At 42.6% G+C, this 15,523-nt stretch overlaps 1 protein-coding gene across 3 annotated transcripts; it reads left to right on the plus strand.

Annotated features, from left to right (window-relative positions):
* Positions 1-8,183: 8,183 nt before the first annotated feature.
* Positions 8,184-15,413, plus strand: LOC136476353 (SKP1-like protein 21). Of its 3 annotated transcripts, XM_066474153.1 has the most exons (10): positions 8,184-8,396; positions 8,902-9,183; positions 9,290-9,514; positions 9,607-9,798; positions 9,965-10,075; positions 10,181-10,256; positions 14,260-14,360; positions 14,451-14,608; positions 14,957-15,055; positions 15,139-15,413. In XM_066474153.1, coding segments are annotated over exons 2-10 (999 nt in total). In that variant the 5' UTR covers positions 8,184-8,396; positions 8,902-9,147; the 3' UTR covers positions 15,140-15,413. The 3 variants fall into 3 exon arrangements, with proteins under 3 accessions (XP_066330250.1, XP_066330249.1, XP_066330248.1); XM_066474152.1 differs by having other exon boundaries at positions 8,192-8,439; positions 14,957-15,413; XM_066474151.1 differs by having other exon boundaries at positions 8,192-8,396; positions 14,957-15,413.
* The last annotated feature ends 110 nt before the right edge of the window (positions 15,414-15,523 follow it).

The raw sequence follows: 15,523 nt of genomic DNA on the forward strand, positions 1-15,523 counted from the left end.
GGCTAAAAATAGCCAACTAAGACTCAGCCAATTAGTTGTGTTATTAATCCATACCTATTTGTATCCTTAACTAATTGTTGGGTTCTATAGATTAGAACTAGTTGTTAGCCCCTGGTAGTTGGGTTCTATGGACTACTTGGATGGCCCCAATATTTCATAGTGATCCAGATCATCTATATTTTGTAGTGTCGGACTATCTTAGGGTCCAGAAAATTTCAACATCTATACACCCACATCCTCCGATCAGAAAGGGCAAACACTGTTAGTATAACCTGTTACCAAATGACCAAAGAACCTAAGCTACACAACGCTCAACAGAGTTTAACCGACCTAATACAAAGTTCAACAAAAGTTAACATAGACATGCATGCAAGTAAGACTTGACATACGGTCATCCCACAGACCAAGCCTAGTCATGACTTGTACTACTGGTATGTCCCACAGATCAAGGGTCAAGGTTTGCTCAAAAAAATCAAGGGTCAAGGCATGCGTGCAGGATGTTGTCATCCACGTTTACCTTTGCTAAGACGGCGTTGGCTACCGGCTCAAGGCTCACGAATAATGGGGACATACTCGAGCGATGGAAAGTACAGCACCGACTGCAACTCCAGCGAGGAGGAGAACGATCCGGAGTACTAGCGAGTCGGCGAATCGCAAGAGCACTAGCCAGGAGGAGGATGATTTATTTTTTTCTCTTCTCTAGAAACTCAAAGCACCTTAGAATCCATGACTACTTTTTCCAAGGTGGGAAATCTATGGGGATATCATTTGAATAACCCATTTAGTTTTTTTGGAGGGTTTTCCATCCCTGGGCGTGCCTTCCCCTAGCTTCCTAATTATAGGCCTTAGTTCAAACAGTCGTAGATGCAGTCACACACAAAAAAAATCACCAGTTGCAGTGCAATAAGCTACAGCGAACAGGTTTTTTTTTTGGTAATTTTTAGTTGTCAAATTCATGGATCTTTTAGTTGTTTATTATTATCATCCTCTTTTAGTTTTATGTTTATTTATATTATGAAAAAACCAAAAAGGCAACAACTAAGGCCACCCAAAATTTCGGTCTCTGCTGAGCAGACGGGGCGGTCTGCCTGCCCAAAAATTTGATTTCGCACCGCGCCGAGCAGTCTCGCCAACACGCACTGAAAATTAGATGTCTCTCTTTGACCCTCCGTGTGGAAAATAGGTTTACCATGCCATCGATTTCAGACAAGGACATTTGTGGTAATGTGATGGCCACATAAAAGCATGGGCTCACCGTCTCCGCCTCCATCTCCATTCTCCAGCCGCACCGTCTCTCCTCTAGCTCTAAATCCAAGTCTTATGGCCTCCCTTTCCACTCTCTAGCCGCCCCTCTACCACCCTGCTTTGGACCCTAGGCACCATCAGAACAGTATCTTGACTCCCTCTCCACTCTCCAGCCGCACCCTCTCTCATACATTTCTAAACCCTAGCCAAAGTCGGATCCCCTGATTCATCAACAGCAGATCGATCAACTGATGGTGGAAGGATAGCCTTGATGATGGTACAAGCTAGATCCGAATCCCCTACCTAGCTCGGCACCTGTCACAACCGACTAGATCTTATCCCTAACCGGAGCCAGATCTGGTACCCCTTCGTCAACGCCGGCCGTACCAGCTCCACGACTGCGATGATAGGATGGCAGTACCGACGATAAAGCAAAGCAAGGGAACACAGAGGAAGAGGTATCCAAATTCCTTTTATGATGTGTGTTGTGCTATACTGGCTGAACCAAAGATATGTAGATAGCGATGGGGTTACATATTTCCTATAGTTGAGTGTAGCTAACATGTGCTTTATTGGATTAATGACTTCCGTACAAGCTGTAGTTACTAGTTAGGCGCTTATTTGCATACTCTTACTCTGCTATGTTGACATTCTATAGAAGCTTTAGTTAATAAATGCCCTTTGTAATCTAGATAAACAACCACTAACTGCTTATGAACGAGCACGGGATGCACAAATCGCAAGGAATTATAGAAAGATGGAAGAACTTGGAATACAACATGTGGGCCCAAAACTTGTGTCTCCAAAGGCAAAAAAAGTCAAGCACAAAGGGTAGACATGGTGAAGATTTGGAATATATCCCTAAACCAGGGGAGGTAGTTGAGGGATTTGATGATACAGATGAAACAGATTTAGATTTAGAAGATGAGCCAGTACCCCTATCAATTGATGAGGTGCTTGTTCCATCTTATATTTAGTTCGGAGGGAGAGTGGGTGGAGGCGGGGGGGGTAGGTAGCCATGCAATGCTTTACTATTTGGATATTAATGGAATTTGTACATGTTTGCTGCTTAAGTTTGTATGTCCAAATTCAGTGTCTAGTTCGAAGAAGCCATAGAGGAGGCTCTGCCAACAGGACAAAAGGCAGCGCTGCCATGAGTCCTGGGCGAAGGCTCTCCAAGCGAGTGAGGTCAACACCACTAGAAGAGGCTGCTCATGGATTTTGTACTCGGAGGTCTTCCGTTGGTAAAAGGGTGGAGGTAGCAATAGTAGGTGAACATAATTCTCCATCACGACCGACACTTGGACACAGGGATCAATTCAAAGTTCATCAATCGACTAGAGACATTGGTCAGGACGGCACCCTACCTAGCCCCAAGAGAGACTCCTCACGGCCAGATGATGATAGCCCTACTAAAGAGGAGACCTCTCAGCAAATTCCTGTCTCCCCACCCATAGAACGATGAAAGTTGCCTAGGTTGATATTACCTTACAGATGTCTATCAATCAATTTGTAATAGCTATTTGATATCCATGTAACTTTTCTAACAATATGAATGTATAAGAACTATGTAGTACCATTGCCGGGAAGAGCGAGGAAGCCGAGGCCTCGAACTCAAGGAATTATGCTTGATAAAATGAGCAAATCACTAGGAGGAGCGAGGATGCACATCTCTATTGCTGAGGGGAACATAAGGCCACATGATCTAGTGCAAGCAGCCATGTTTGCCTCAGAGGCAGGTGTAGTAGTCAGGAAGGAAGTACCAAATTTGATTCATTGGAAAGAATACAAGGGGGAGAAGCCCGACGTCGTCTATTGCACAAGATTTGTGGAAAGGCTACATGTATGTATGGGTATACCCTCTTGACATTCAACTCTGCTTTGAGCAACTTTAATAGATTTACTTTTCATTCACACTACTATGTGTAGGGAAGGTTGCGCGTTAATGGTGCTCACTCACCAACAAAAAAAGCTTGCCAGAATGTAATGCAGTCTGTGGTACGGTAGGAACGCTATAGGTTGAAGAGAACATACTTCAATGGCGTCCCTACTAATCAAATCCGTATGACCTCTCCTGTCTCGTCCATGAACAATGCATAGTGGTGTGAACTTGTCAAGATTTGGTCTAGTGCTAAGAACAAGATATGTGAACCCATCGATTTTCTGTCTAATCTTGCTATGGTCTACTTGTGCTGTAGTCTAACACAAATGAAGGTATAGGAAACATCTGAGAAGAACAAGTGAAACCACGCAAGAGTGAAGTACCACTAGGCTATAGGATCTCGCTCCTATGTTTTCCAGATGCAAAAATTTGTAAGTGATGGTTGTGTTTTATTGTTCCTCTTGCCTTTGTATAAATATAAACTGAAATTCATGTGTAATTGTTGATGTTTGATCACCGATAGCCTACCACGGGGGTACCCGGGGCAATATGTTCAGGCTTCAGCGTATGCAAAACTCGACGGTTAACGCAAGAGACAGTCGATTTATCCTGGTTCGGACCCTCGATCAATGATCGAGTAATAGCCCTACGTCTAGTCGGCGTTAGCCTTTGCGTTGGATTGATTATCAAGTGTCGTGTTGTACAATTATTGTCTTCCACTATCTAAGGAGCCCTGCCCTCCTTTATATAGTCAGGAGGCTAGAGTCCTAGTCGGTTTACAATGAGAGTTTCTAGTAGGATTATAGAGTAATACTGCTACTAAGATTACAGGGGAAGAATCCTAATTAGACTAGGTCTTCTTCCTTCCTTGCGGGGTATCCCATGGGTCCCGCACCAACAAGCCCCTGAGCACTTCATGGTTGAGTTCTAGAAGCCTCGTCTTGTTCCTTCAAGCCTTGTTGAGTAGGAACAAGCGTCGTCCGAGTGCTTTCTTGAGCGAAACCATGCAGCGCTTCGTGAGATCTTTGTGTGGTTGTGTATCTTTTTGAAGAAAAAAGTACTCCTATTTGGATGTAGCCCCCGAGCCTCTGGCTATTTGGTACAAGGAGCTTGAGGGTCTTTTCTTGAAATCATCCCAATTCTTTGTTGAAAGGCTCCTGAGCATATACCTGGGTTCTTTGTCGAAAAGAACTCGGATAGAGCTTGGCCCGGCTTCTTTTTGTCAGGAGTCCTTGAAGTAGCTTTATCTTGAAGAAGTCTTCTTGGTGATGTGCACTTTTTCGATCGAAAAAGTGCACTCACTGAGTGTAGCCCCCGAGCCTCTTGCTATTTGGAACAAGGAGCTGGAGGGCCTTGAATCTTATGTTGTTTGAAATTTGCTATCTTGAAGAAGTCTTCTGAGTGACATGCGCTTTTTTTGAAAAAAAGTGCACTCACTGAGTGTAGCCCCCGAGCCTCTTGCTATTTGGAACAAAAAGTTAGAGGGTCTTGTTGATGTTTGACCACCGATAGCCTGCCACAGGGGTACCTAGGCAGTATGTTCGGGCTTCAGCGTATGCAAAACTCGACGGTTAACGCAAGAGACAGTCAATTTATCCTAGTTCGGACCCTCGATCAAAGATCGAGTAATAGCCCTACGTCCAGTCGGTGTTAGCCTTTGCGTTGGATTGATTATCAAGTGTCGTGTTGTACAATTGTTGTCTTCCACTATCTAAGGAGCCCTGCCCTCCTTTATATAGTCAGGAGGCTAGAGTCCTAGTCGGTTTACAATGAGAGTCCCTAGTAGGATTATAGAGTAATACTGCTACTAAGATTACAGGGAAAGAATCCTAATTAGACTAGGTCTTCTTCCTTCCTTGCGGGGTATCCCGTGGGTCCCGCACCGACATCAATGTGAACAGAAGGAGAACAAGAAGAATACAGCAAAAGAACATCAAAGACTTGAAGAAGAAAATGGTCCACATGATGAAGATGTTAATGATGTAGAAGTCTTTGGGGACTTCCATACTAGTTGGAAAAATGGCATGAGCGATGCTGCAAGAGCAGCAGTTGTAAGTACCATATTTTGCTTCCCTTGAAATCTACTAAAGCCATTGCCATAAAAGAAGGAAATGTAGCAGGAACCTAGTGTTATGGAAATCTAGTGAAGCTTATGTAATCTCTATCAGTAGTAGGCTAAGGAAGACCTATGCATTACTTGTTATGAATCAATCTCTTGGGTTTTCAATTGAAGTCATCTTACACTATCTATAACCTAATGTTTTACTGATTGAATTTCATAGGAAGTTATGGAAACTATGCAAGCAGAACATGTTGCTGATGGGCAGCAACCAATTACTACAGCCGATGTTGTTTGCAAGGTCCTCTATGTCCACAAGGGTAAGGCCCCCTCCTAGGGAAGCAGCAATAACCTTTTTTTGAAGAATGCTGGTATCCAGACAAGCTCCACTAGAACAGAGATATCGACATAGAGAATGCTTTGGGAACAGCTTGTTGCTGAACAGGGCTGCCCTCGTCGATCAAGTGGATGAACTAAAGAGGAAGACTGAAAAGACTAAAAAGACTGAAAGGGAGCTTGAGAAATACAAGAAATGACAACAGGACGAGTACAACAATCTCCGTGAGCTGTGCACGTGCTTTAGCTCTTCTGATAACTCTCAGTCTTCAATGCAGTGAACATTTATGGTTTGATATGTGGACTCATGTGCCGGTTTAATGTGTGGACTGGTATGCCGGTTTAATATGGTGATACTCTGTCAATGGTTCGCTGCTAATGTGTGAAATGTAAATTGTTGTTATTTGATTACAATGCTAAATAGTTATGTAGTCAGTCTGTGCAGTAGTGACGATCTTGAATTACTTTTATGACGAATTGATTGTACTCCACGCGGTAGAACCAGGATAGGACATGTGATCAAATAAAAATGCAATACGTGGACGAACCAGTGCACGGCACGTGAATTGGCCAGGGCACGACACGTGGGCTATTAAAAATTCAACACGTAGAAAGAAATTGTCAAGCCACGTGGACGTACAAAAATACGACACATGGATGGACAGCATAGTGACGCATTGTCAAATAAGAAACGGACATGTGGACTAATAAAAATATGACACGTGGTCCAATGAAGAAGTGACACGTGATCCAACAACAACACGACACGTGTGCTAGTAGAAAACTGACATGTGGAACAACAGGGAAATAACACGTAGTCCAATAAAAACCTGAAACGTATAAGAACTAGAGATGTCCACGTTATGTAATAAGAAGGTGGCATGTACCCGAACTATCTCCAATGCAACCGACTATAACATATACACGTGGGCTATAGCATGTACATGTGGAAAGCATCTCCAACGAAAGCGCCCACCAGGGTGGCAGCCCCCTGTCACGTATGCCAAATCAGTTCTATTATGATCTGTTTTTCGTCACAGACCAAGGCATTTCTATGACGATTTTGTTAGATTCATCATAGATATGCAAGAGTGACGCGACTTCTATGATGAACTGGTTTTCGTCATAAATTCATCATAAAACTAAAATTATGACGAATTTGGCTCCTTCAGTGATGAAATCTATTCATCATAGAAGTGGATATTTCTAGTAGTGGGTGGTTTTAACCTAGTGGGAAACGTATTCCACACGCAATCTAAAACTTTACCATGCGATGTCGAGATCGGAGGACTTTCCAATAAAAAAATCACGATTTGGCTTCTAACCTTATTCGAAAGATTTCAAACCCTACATGAAAAGCATCACATGTAAGAATTTGCACTAGAGCACTTGAAAATCAATTGTCAGGTTTTGTTAAGTTTTAAATCCACTACTTAACATGTGCCTAACAAGAGAGATGTTACAATTATGAAAGTTATTTTTTCCTTTTAATTTAAGTTGTTTTGGAGCCAAACAAGTTTACGCTATGGGTTTTGGTTGTACAATTTGTTAAGTATTGTTTTAAACATATACAAATAAATATTATATTGCCAACAATAACCAATTCTACAAAAAGTTAAGTTTTAGGTTGTTTTTTTTTGTGTTTGGCCATGCTAGGGGTTTTTGTCATTGCAATTCACGGACATATTTGTAGTTAAACTAATTTGATGTTATTGATGTTTATACATCTTTGTATAATTTTTGGAGTTACAAAATGATTTAGAACAAATTTTAAAGTAGACTATAACTTAGAGCGAATGAGGTATGAATTTATGCCAAATTCATAGAAATTTCACCATTCTATGTCTCTGCATTACTCACATTTGTTTGTGAGCCTTTTATAGGCTAATAAGCCTAAAGCATGGCACCCCTTGTAGACTCTTTGTGCAATAAATGCTCTACACAGTTTTGATCTCTCAGGATTGAGGCTTCATTCGAACAAACGAAAAACTAGAGAAAATTTAGAGGATTTGAGTTCTATAGGAAAATTTCCTATGAAGTCCTTTGTAACTAAGGGTTCCATTGGTACAGATTCTATGAAGTACCTATGGAATGGCTTATTTCATAGAAATTCTAGAGGAATTCTACCAAGAGATTGTATTTATTGAAAAAAATTATTTTGTGTCACTCTCTTTTGCTGAATTTCTATCCTTTTTTTTCATGCGCTCCATCCAAACATTTTATCTTAAAGTTTAATGTATTTCTTAATGCATATGATTCAAGATGTTAGGACATCCAATTCCTACTTCTTTTTTCTATTTTCATGTTTCTAGAATCTTGCATTACAAAGAGAGAAATACCTAGAAAGGAAGGGTAACACAAATTCTGAAATCAAAGATTCTGCTCAGAGCTGCTGACTGAAAAAACAACTGCAGTAAAGGCCATGTTCCTCAGGTAGGGTCCATCCAAAATGCAACAGCCACATGCCAAAACCTAGAAGGAATCAGATACAGCCCAGACTGAAAACAACAATACAACAAATAAAGCCCAGAAAAACACAAACTAGCTTGAAAAAAACTGCAGCAGCCCAGTCAGCCTAGAAAAAAAATACAATCTACTATTATCAAATTTTTTTCTTTATATAAACACAGCCCGAGGCCCAATACCATGGCAAAGATGCAGCCCGCCAGGTTTGCGGCTCCGGCGGGGTGGGCTTGGCAGCAGGCCCACAGGCCCATGGCGCCATCAGCCGTTACGATTGGGTTGGACGTGCCATTGCCGACCGAGCCTTTCGTTCTATCTATCCTCGCCGCCGCCACCGCCACCGCCACCGCCACCGCCGCCGTCTGGTATCCCCTCGGAGATTCCCCGTTCCCGCCTCTCCGGCCGCCGCAGGTACGCCTGGCTCCGGGGCCAATCGCTTCCTCCCAACCCGCAGGTACCTCTACACGGATTACTCACCCGATCTGTCTGTAGCTGTATGCTGCAACCCTGCCCTGTCTTCTTCCATCTCCCCCAGCGGCCCAGCGTGCGCGCAACCCCCCACCCACCGACGACTGGGCCGGCCGTCGCTGCCGCCCTACTTCGTCCGCTTCGCCGGCGACGAGCACCACCATACGCCCTCCCCTCTGTCTTCCCTTCCTGCTGTGCGAAACCTTGCGCCCAAACCCTAACATCCTATTCGTATTCGGATCTGAATCTAATTACAAGTGTATATCCATGTATTATGCCTACTAACTTCGATTGCTTTGCAAAAATTATCGGGTGTACACCCATTTCCTTCGCTGGGTCCGCCCCTGATTGTATCTGCCCTATTTTTCTTACATTTTTGGTCCCATGTTATGTAGTTGGCAAAATCCTTTAACTTGTGCATCTTTGCCTTGTTCTTTCTCTATTTTAGGTTACCAAATACGGTGAACCGTGTGTTCCAGTGGAATTTTGCACCTCATTGTACTTTGAAGGCAAATAAAGTCATTCTCCAATCTGAAGGCGAAACAAGGAGTGCACGTATTTGTCATAAAGTTTGCTCAGCTGCTGTTCGACATTGGAGAGCCCAGTGGTGGTTGTATGCCTGAAAGGAATTCTTTGTAAATTTCCCCCCTATCTGGTTCTGTTATCATCATTATTTTCCTGGTGTTAGGCAATCATGTCAGAGAGCGAGTTAGCAGTAATAAAACCAGAGGTACATCTCCCTTTGCAGTTCCTGTTAATTAGAGAGGAAATGTTTGCGTTCTTATCTTGATTGCATCATTTGGGCCTAAATCAAGTTTATTGGTGAACTCTGACAGGCATTGAAAACTTATATCTGGCTTCAGTGCTTTGATGGCTCCATACAACAAGTGGAGGAAGAAGTTGCGATGTTCTGCCCTATGATATGTCGGGAGATAATGAAAAATGGGACAGGCTCATCTAAGAATCATGCTATAGTTCTACCGGAAAGAGTTAATCCGGCAAGTTTGAGTTTGATTCTTGATTATTGTCGGTTTCATCAGGTCCCTGGACGCTCAAACAAGGTTTGCTGCACTTTATATTCATCTTGAAAATTTTGTTTGTTGAATCTATATTTGCTCCAGCATATCATAGCACGGATTTCCTACATTTGCAGGAGCGGAAGTCATTTGATGAAAAGTTTGTCCGGATAGACACAGAAAAACTCTGCAAGTTGGCTTCTGCAGCCCTTGGTCTGCAGTTAAGGCCGCTAGTTGATCTTACTTGTGGAGCGCTTGCTCGAATCATCGGAGGAAAGACACCCGATGAAGTTAGAGATATTTTCCATTTACCAGATGACTTAACAGAGGTAAGGGTACTGCTTATAGTCGTGTATAGGAAAAAGTTCTCTTGATCTCCCTGAATACAATTCCCCCATCTGGAGCTAAAAAAACAGATTTCATCAACACGATCTCAGCTTGATAAAGTGAACCATTTCCTTTTAGATGTTGACACATTTAATACTTATTTGTCAGGAAGAGAAACTAGAGCCACTAAAAAATATAAATGATGATCCTACGATTCGTTTATTGAACCGATTGTATGCAAAGAAGCGGAAAGAACTGCAGGAACGCCAGAAACTAAAGGTATTTTTATTGATTTACTATGTGTTGTGTTCAATGATATATCTGTACTTCATCAGGCTCTTTGTTCTAGTTTTATGTTTGTTTCTGAGGTTCACCTTATTTCAGGATGTTCAAACACAAGAAGAGCAAAAAGATGAGAGATCTGTGGATGAGTTACTTTGTTTTATAAATGGAGATGGAGGTTAGTGATTTTATCGAATATTTAAAAATCATGACACAGAACAATCGAAGTGTGTGGTGTTTGCCCTACACCATTTGGTGTCATGCCCACTGCGCAAAATAATGTCCTACATCAAAATATAAATATTAATGTAGTGTCTAGAAAATATCAGTTTTTTTGGTGTTTTTCATAAAGAAACTAAGTTTGAGTTCCAAATGGCAAAATTGCACACTTTTTATAAGTTGCGTTGTTCTCCCATTAGACCAGTTGATTAATATTGAACAGTCATAATACAACGAAAAGTTGTTGCCCTGATCCAAACCTATTTAGCTACTATGGATGAAGTTGATTAGTAGTTTTAGGAGCCACTCATCACTAACACTATTACAGTGGACTATTCATGTGTCATGAGCTTTTGTAGAATCAGTGATCATTGTGGTATTTTTCCCATCAAAGTTAATACCTTTTTTATTGGTAGACTGGTCGCTTAGATTGAAGGAAAAATCAACTAGGCATGGTAGCAGCACAACAACAACAACAACATAGCCTTTTAGTTCCAAGCAAGTTGGGGTAGGCTAGAGTTGAAACCCACCAAGAGCCCCAAGTCACAGTTCAGTCACTTTAATAGCTGCTTTCCAAGTACTCCTATTCAAACATAGATCTCTAGTTATATCCTAAACTTTCAAATCTCTTTTTATTGCCTCCCTCCATGTCAATTTCGGTCTTCCTCTACCTCTCCTCATATTATTAGCTTGGCTTAGGACTCCACAATGCACTGGTGCCTCTGGTGGTCTTCTTTGGACATGGCCAAACCACCTCAACCGATGTTGGACAAGTTTTTCTTCAATTGGTGCTACCTCTAGGCGATCACGTATATCATCGTTCCAAACTCGGTACATTCTTGTGTGACCGTAAATCCATCGCAACATACGTATTTCTGCAACACTCAGTTGTTGAACTTGTCGAATCTTTGTAGGCTCACATTCTGCTCCATACAACATAGCCGGTGTAATCGCCGTTCTATAGAACTTGCCATTTAGCTTTTGTGGTACTCTCTTGTCACAGAGAATGCCAGAAGCTTGTCGCCGCTTGATCCACTCTGCTTTGATTCTATGGCTAAATTCCGCATCAATATCTCCATCTTTCTGTAGCATCGATCCCAGATACCGAAAGGTATCCTTCTTAGGCACTACTTGACCTTCCAAACTCACATCTCCTTCCTCCTGTACAACTCCGCCAAAGTCGCATCTCATGTATTCGGTTTTAGTTATGCTCAATTTAAAACCTTTCGACTCAAGGGTCTGCCGCCATAACTCTAGTGTCATATTTACTCTCGTCTGGCTTTCGTCCACTAACACTACATCATCAACGAACAACATACACCAAGGGATATCCCCTTATATGTTCTCGGTAACCTCATCCATTACCAAGGCAAAGAGATACGGGCTTAAGACTGACCCTGGATGAAGTCCAATTTTAATCGGGAAGTAATCTGTGTTACCATCGTTTGTTCGATAGTCACAACATTGTTGTACATGTCCTTGATGAGGGTCACGTACTTTGATGGGACTTTATGTTTGTCCAAAGACCACCACATAACATTTCTTGGTATCTTGTTATAAGCCTTCTCCAAGTCAATGAAAACCAAGTAAAGGTCCTTCTTCTGCTCTCTAAACCGCTCCATAACCTGTCTTATTAAGAAGATTGCTTCTGTGGTTGACCTTCAGGGCATGAAACCAAACTGGTTTGTTGATATCTGCGTCGTTCCATGCAGGCGCTGCTCGATGACTCTCTCCCATAACTTCATAGTGTGGCTCATCAACTTAATTCCCCAATAATTAGTACAACTTTGGATATCTCCCTTGTTCTTGTAGATTGGTACCAATATGCTTCTTCTCCACTCCTCAGGCATCTTGTTCGATCGAAAGATATTGTTGAACATCTTGGTTAGCCATACTATAGCTATATCCCCGAGACATTTCCACACCTTGATTGGGATACCATCAGGGCCCATCGCTTTGCCCCCTTTCATCCTTTTCAAGGCTTATCTAACCTCTGATTCTTGAATCCTCCGCACAAAGCGCCTGTTAGTGTCATCAAACGAGTCGTCCAGCTGAACGGTGGTGTTCTCGTTCTCACCATTGAATAATTTATCAAAATACTCTTGCCATCTATGTCTGATCTCATCCTACTTCACCAAGAGCTGCTCCCTCTCATCCTTTATGCACTTGACTTGGTTGAAGTTCCTTGTCTTCCTATCGTGAGCCTTAGCTATCCTATAAATGTCCTCTCCTTCCTTCGTACTCAAACGTTAGTAAAGGTCCTCATAGGCCCGCCCTTTTGCCTTACTCACCGCTCGTTTTGCAGTCTTCTTTGCCACCTTGTACTTCTCTATGTTGTTTGCACACCGGTTATGATACAAGCGCTTATAGCACTCTTTATTTTCCTTAATAGCCTTTTGCACATCTTCATTCCACAAGTGTCTTTCGAGTCGCATCCACTCTCTTTAGTCACTCCAAGCACCTCTGAAGCAACCTTCTGAACGCATGTTGCCATCTTCTCCCACATATTGTTTGCATCGCCTTCATCATTCCAAGGTCCCTCTTCAATGACCTTTTTCTTAAAGACCCTTGATGCTTCCCCTTCTAATTTCCACTACTTCGTTCTAGCAACCCTAACTTCTTTGTTCCCACGAGCTTGCACCAGAAAGCGGAAGTCAGCCACCACCAGCTTGTGTTGAGCGACCATACATTCTCTAGGTATCACCTTACAGTCCACGCATGTTGGTTTATTCCTCCTTATAAGGACAAAGTCGATTTGACTAGAGTACTGGCCGCTATTAAAGGTCACTAAATGGGACTATCTCTTACGGAAGAAAGTGTTAGCTATCATCAGATCAAAAGCTATGGCGAAGTCTAAGACTTCCTCTCCCTCCTGGTTCTTGCTACCATATCCGAAACCCCCATGAACCGCCTCGAAACCTGCACTTGATGTACCTACATGGCCATTAAAATCACCTCCTATAAAGAGCTTCTCGCTACTAGCGACAACTCTAACCAAGCGATCTAAGTCTTCCCAGAAAAGCCGCTTAGCACTCTCATCATGGCCTACTTGGGGGGCATACGCACTAATGACGCTTAAGACCATATCACTAATGACAAGTTTAACTAAGATGATCCTATCCCCTTGCCTTCTCACCTCCACCACACCATCCTTAAGGCTCTTATCAATCAAAACTCCTACTCTATTTTTATTTGAAGTTGTCCCTGTGTACCAGAGCTTGAAGCCGATATTGTCTACTTCCTTCGCCTTCTGCCCCTTCCATTTAGTCTCTTGGACGCATAAGATATTTTCACGCCTCCTAACCGCTGTGTCCACTCTCTTAACTTACATGTAAGGGACCCAATGGTAGCTACCTAAACGGATCCTAGTTGGTTCGACTAGCTTCCTTACCCTTCGCACCCGCCGAGGTAGGTGTGAAGACCCTTGCTCATTTTGCACCACACCTGGGCGCCACTAAGGATGCGACGACCCGATCCTTGCTCACTTGACACCGTGTCCAGATCGCGACACGGCGCGTCACGGGGGTGACGACCCGGCCCTTGCTCATTTAACACCATACCCGAGTTCTGACATGGCGCGCCCTTTCATCTCTATTAAAGTGGCTAAGTTTTTACATTGGCTCGCCGCGCTTAACACAACCTTCCTCCTTTACCAGGGCTTGGGACATGCTATGCTGGGACACCAAAGGCGCCCCACCATAGGCGGAGTTCATGGTAGGAGCACGTGATTGATTATTTTTGTTAAGTTGCTACCTGCCCCTTCTGACGTGTCCTTATGAAATTAACCCCCTCCCCCCCCCCCCCCCCCCCCCCACCCCCCACACACACACACAACACACACACAAACCCCAACTCCCTCTCCCAAAAAAGGCTGCAAAAGCATGTGACACAACAATAGTTGCATGAGTTCATTGTATTTTTTTATTAAAAAAACTATTGGGCTTCATGTAACCATTTCACAGATTCCAGAGGTGGGAAAGCTTCTAAGAATAAGAAAAAAAATAAAAGAAGGAAAGATCAAGCAAAGAATCCCACAAAAGTGAACTCCGAACCTGTAAATAAGGTGAGAGTTCAACTTAAATTATTTTTCCTTTCTGGGGATAACTTTATAGAGAATGCTGTATTTCTTATATATTTTTTTCTGGGACTTCAGGAGGGGGCTTCCTGTGTGGTTCCGTGCAAAGCAGATTGTGGTAACATTTCTAGGCATCCTTGCCCAACTCCAAATTTGCAAGATGATATCGAGTACCCCTTCGACAATGCTGACCTTGATGATGGACTTGATCCTGCAATGAGGGAAGAGATTGATAGGTGAGGGCATGAGATATCTTATCGGTGGATGCATGTAGTCTCTTTGTTGTGCTACTAGCCTGTTTCTCAATTGAAAAAGCCTGTTTTTGTACGTGGTACACCAAAATTGTTAATATTTATATGCTGGCATTTTAATAAGTATAAGTTGATTTCTGGATTGAAAATTGATGAACTCTGTTAAATGCTTCCACTCGTTATTTGAGTTAACTTCTGCTTGAACTTGCGGTTGCTGCTTGTGGCCGTCGCTTGATCCAGGCTGTGTTTAGGATGCTATTAAACCATTTACTGTTGAGATGCATGAAACAGTGCCCTGTTTTGATATAACAAGCGATTGTTCTTGACATACAGAGAAGTGGCGGACTTTGCGATGAAGTTGAACCTAGCTTGGTCCGAAAGAATGATTTTGGGACAGGACCAACGAATGGAGTCACATGTTGATACGCGGTGGTAATGGTTCTGTGGCAGCGATTCTCTGTTAGTTTTTTTTTTTTCCGCATAGAATTTTCTTGATGAGGTTTTTTTGCTGTTAGAGTGGGCATAAAACCTTAGGCAGGAAGGAGTTTTGTTCGAGAGATACAGGATGTGACATTGCGAGATGCAAGTCATGTTCTGTGATTTGTATGTACCCTGCTCTTCAAGAAAGTAGTGTCCAACCATGTGTTACCCAAAAAAAAAAAGGTGGAGTGACTTGTGAGTGTAAAAACCAGAAGTTTTGAATCTATTTATGTTCATTAACTTTGACAAGAACTCTTATATCTTTATGAATGAATAAAAGGGAAAATGCTGTGTTGTTGGAAGTTGGCGGAAACAATGGGTCGCTTAGCCCTATACCTTGGTTTAGTAGTGCTCCAAGTTTTTTCTATCCCCGTTTGGGTCTCGGCATGTTGAGTTCTTTTTACCGAGTAACTCAGGCAA

This window comes from Miscanthus floridulus, chromosome 8, assembly GCF_019320115.1.
Source record: "Miscanthus floridulus cultivar M001 chromosome 8, ASM1932011v1, whole genome shotgun sequence".
In the NCBI taxonomy this organism is placed as follows: domain Eukaryota; kingdom Viridiplantae; phylum Streptophyta; class Magnoliopsida; order Poales; family Poaceae; genus Miscanthus; species Miscanthus floridulus.

Bases quoted from the DNA above. Each gene is read 5' to 3' on its own strand.
- LOC136476353 (XM_066474152.1), top strand. From the start codon at position 9,148: ATGTCAGAGAGCGAGTTAGCAGTAATAAAACCAGAG. The intron at 10,076-10,180 runs GTATTTTTATTG...ACCTTATTTCAG, and splicing joins AGGAACGCCAGAAACTAAAG to GATGTTCAAACACAAGAAGA. The intron at 10,257-14,259 runs GTTAGTGATTTT...ACCATTTCACAG, and splicing joins TTTTATAAATGGAGATGGAG to ATTCCAGAGGTGGGAAAGCT.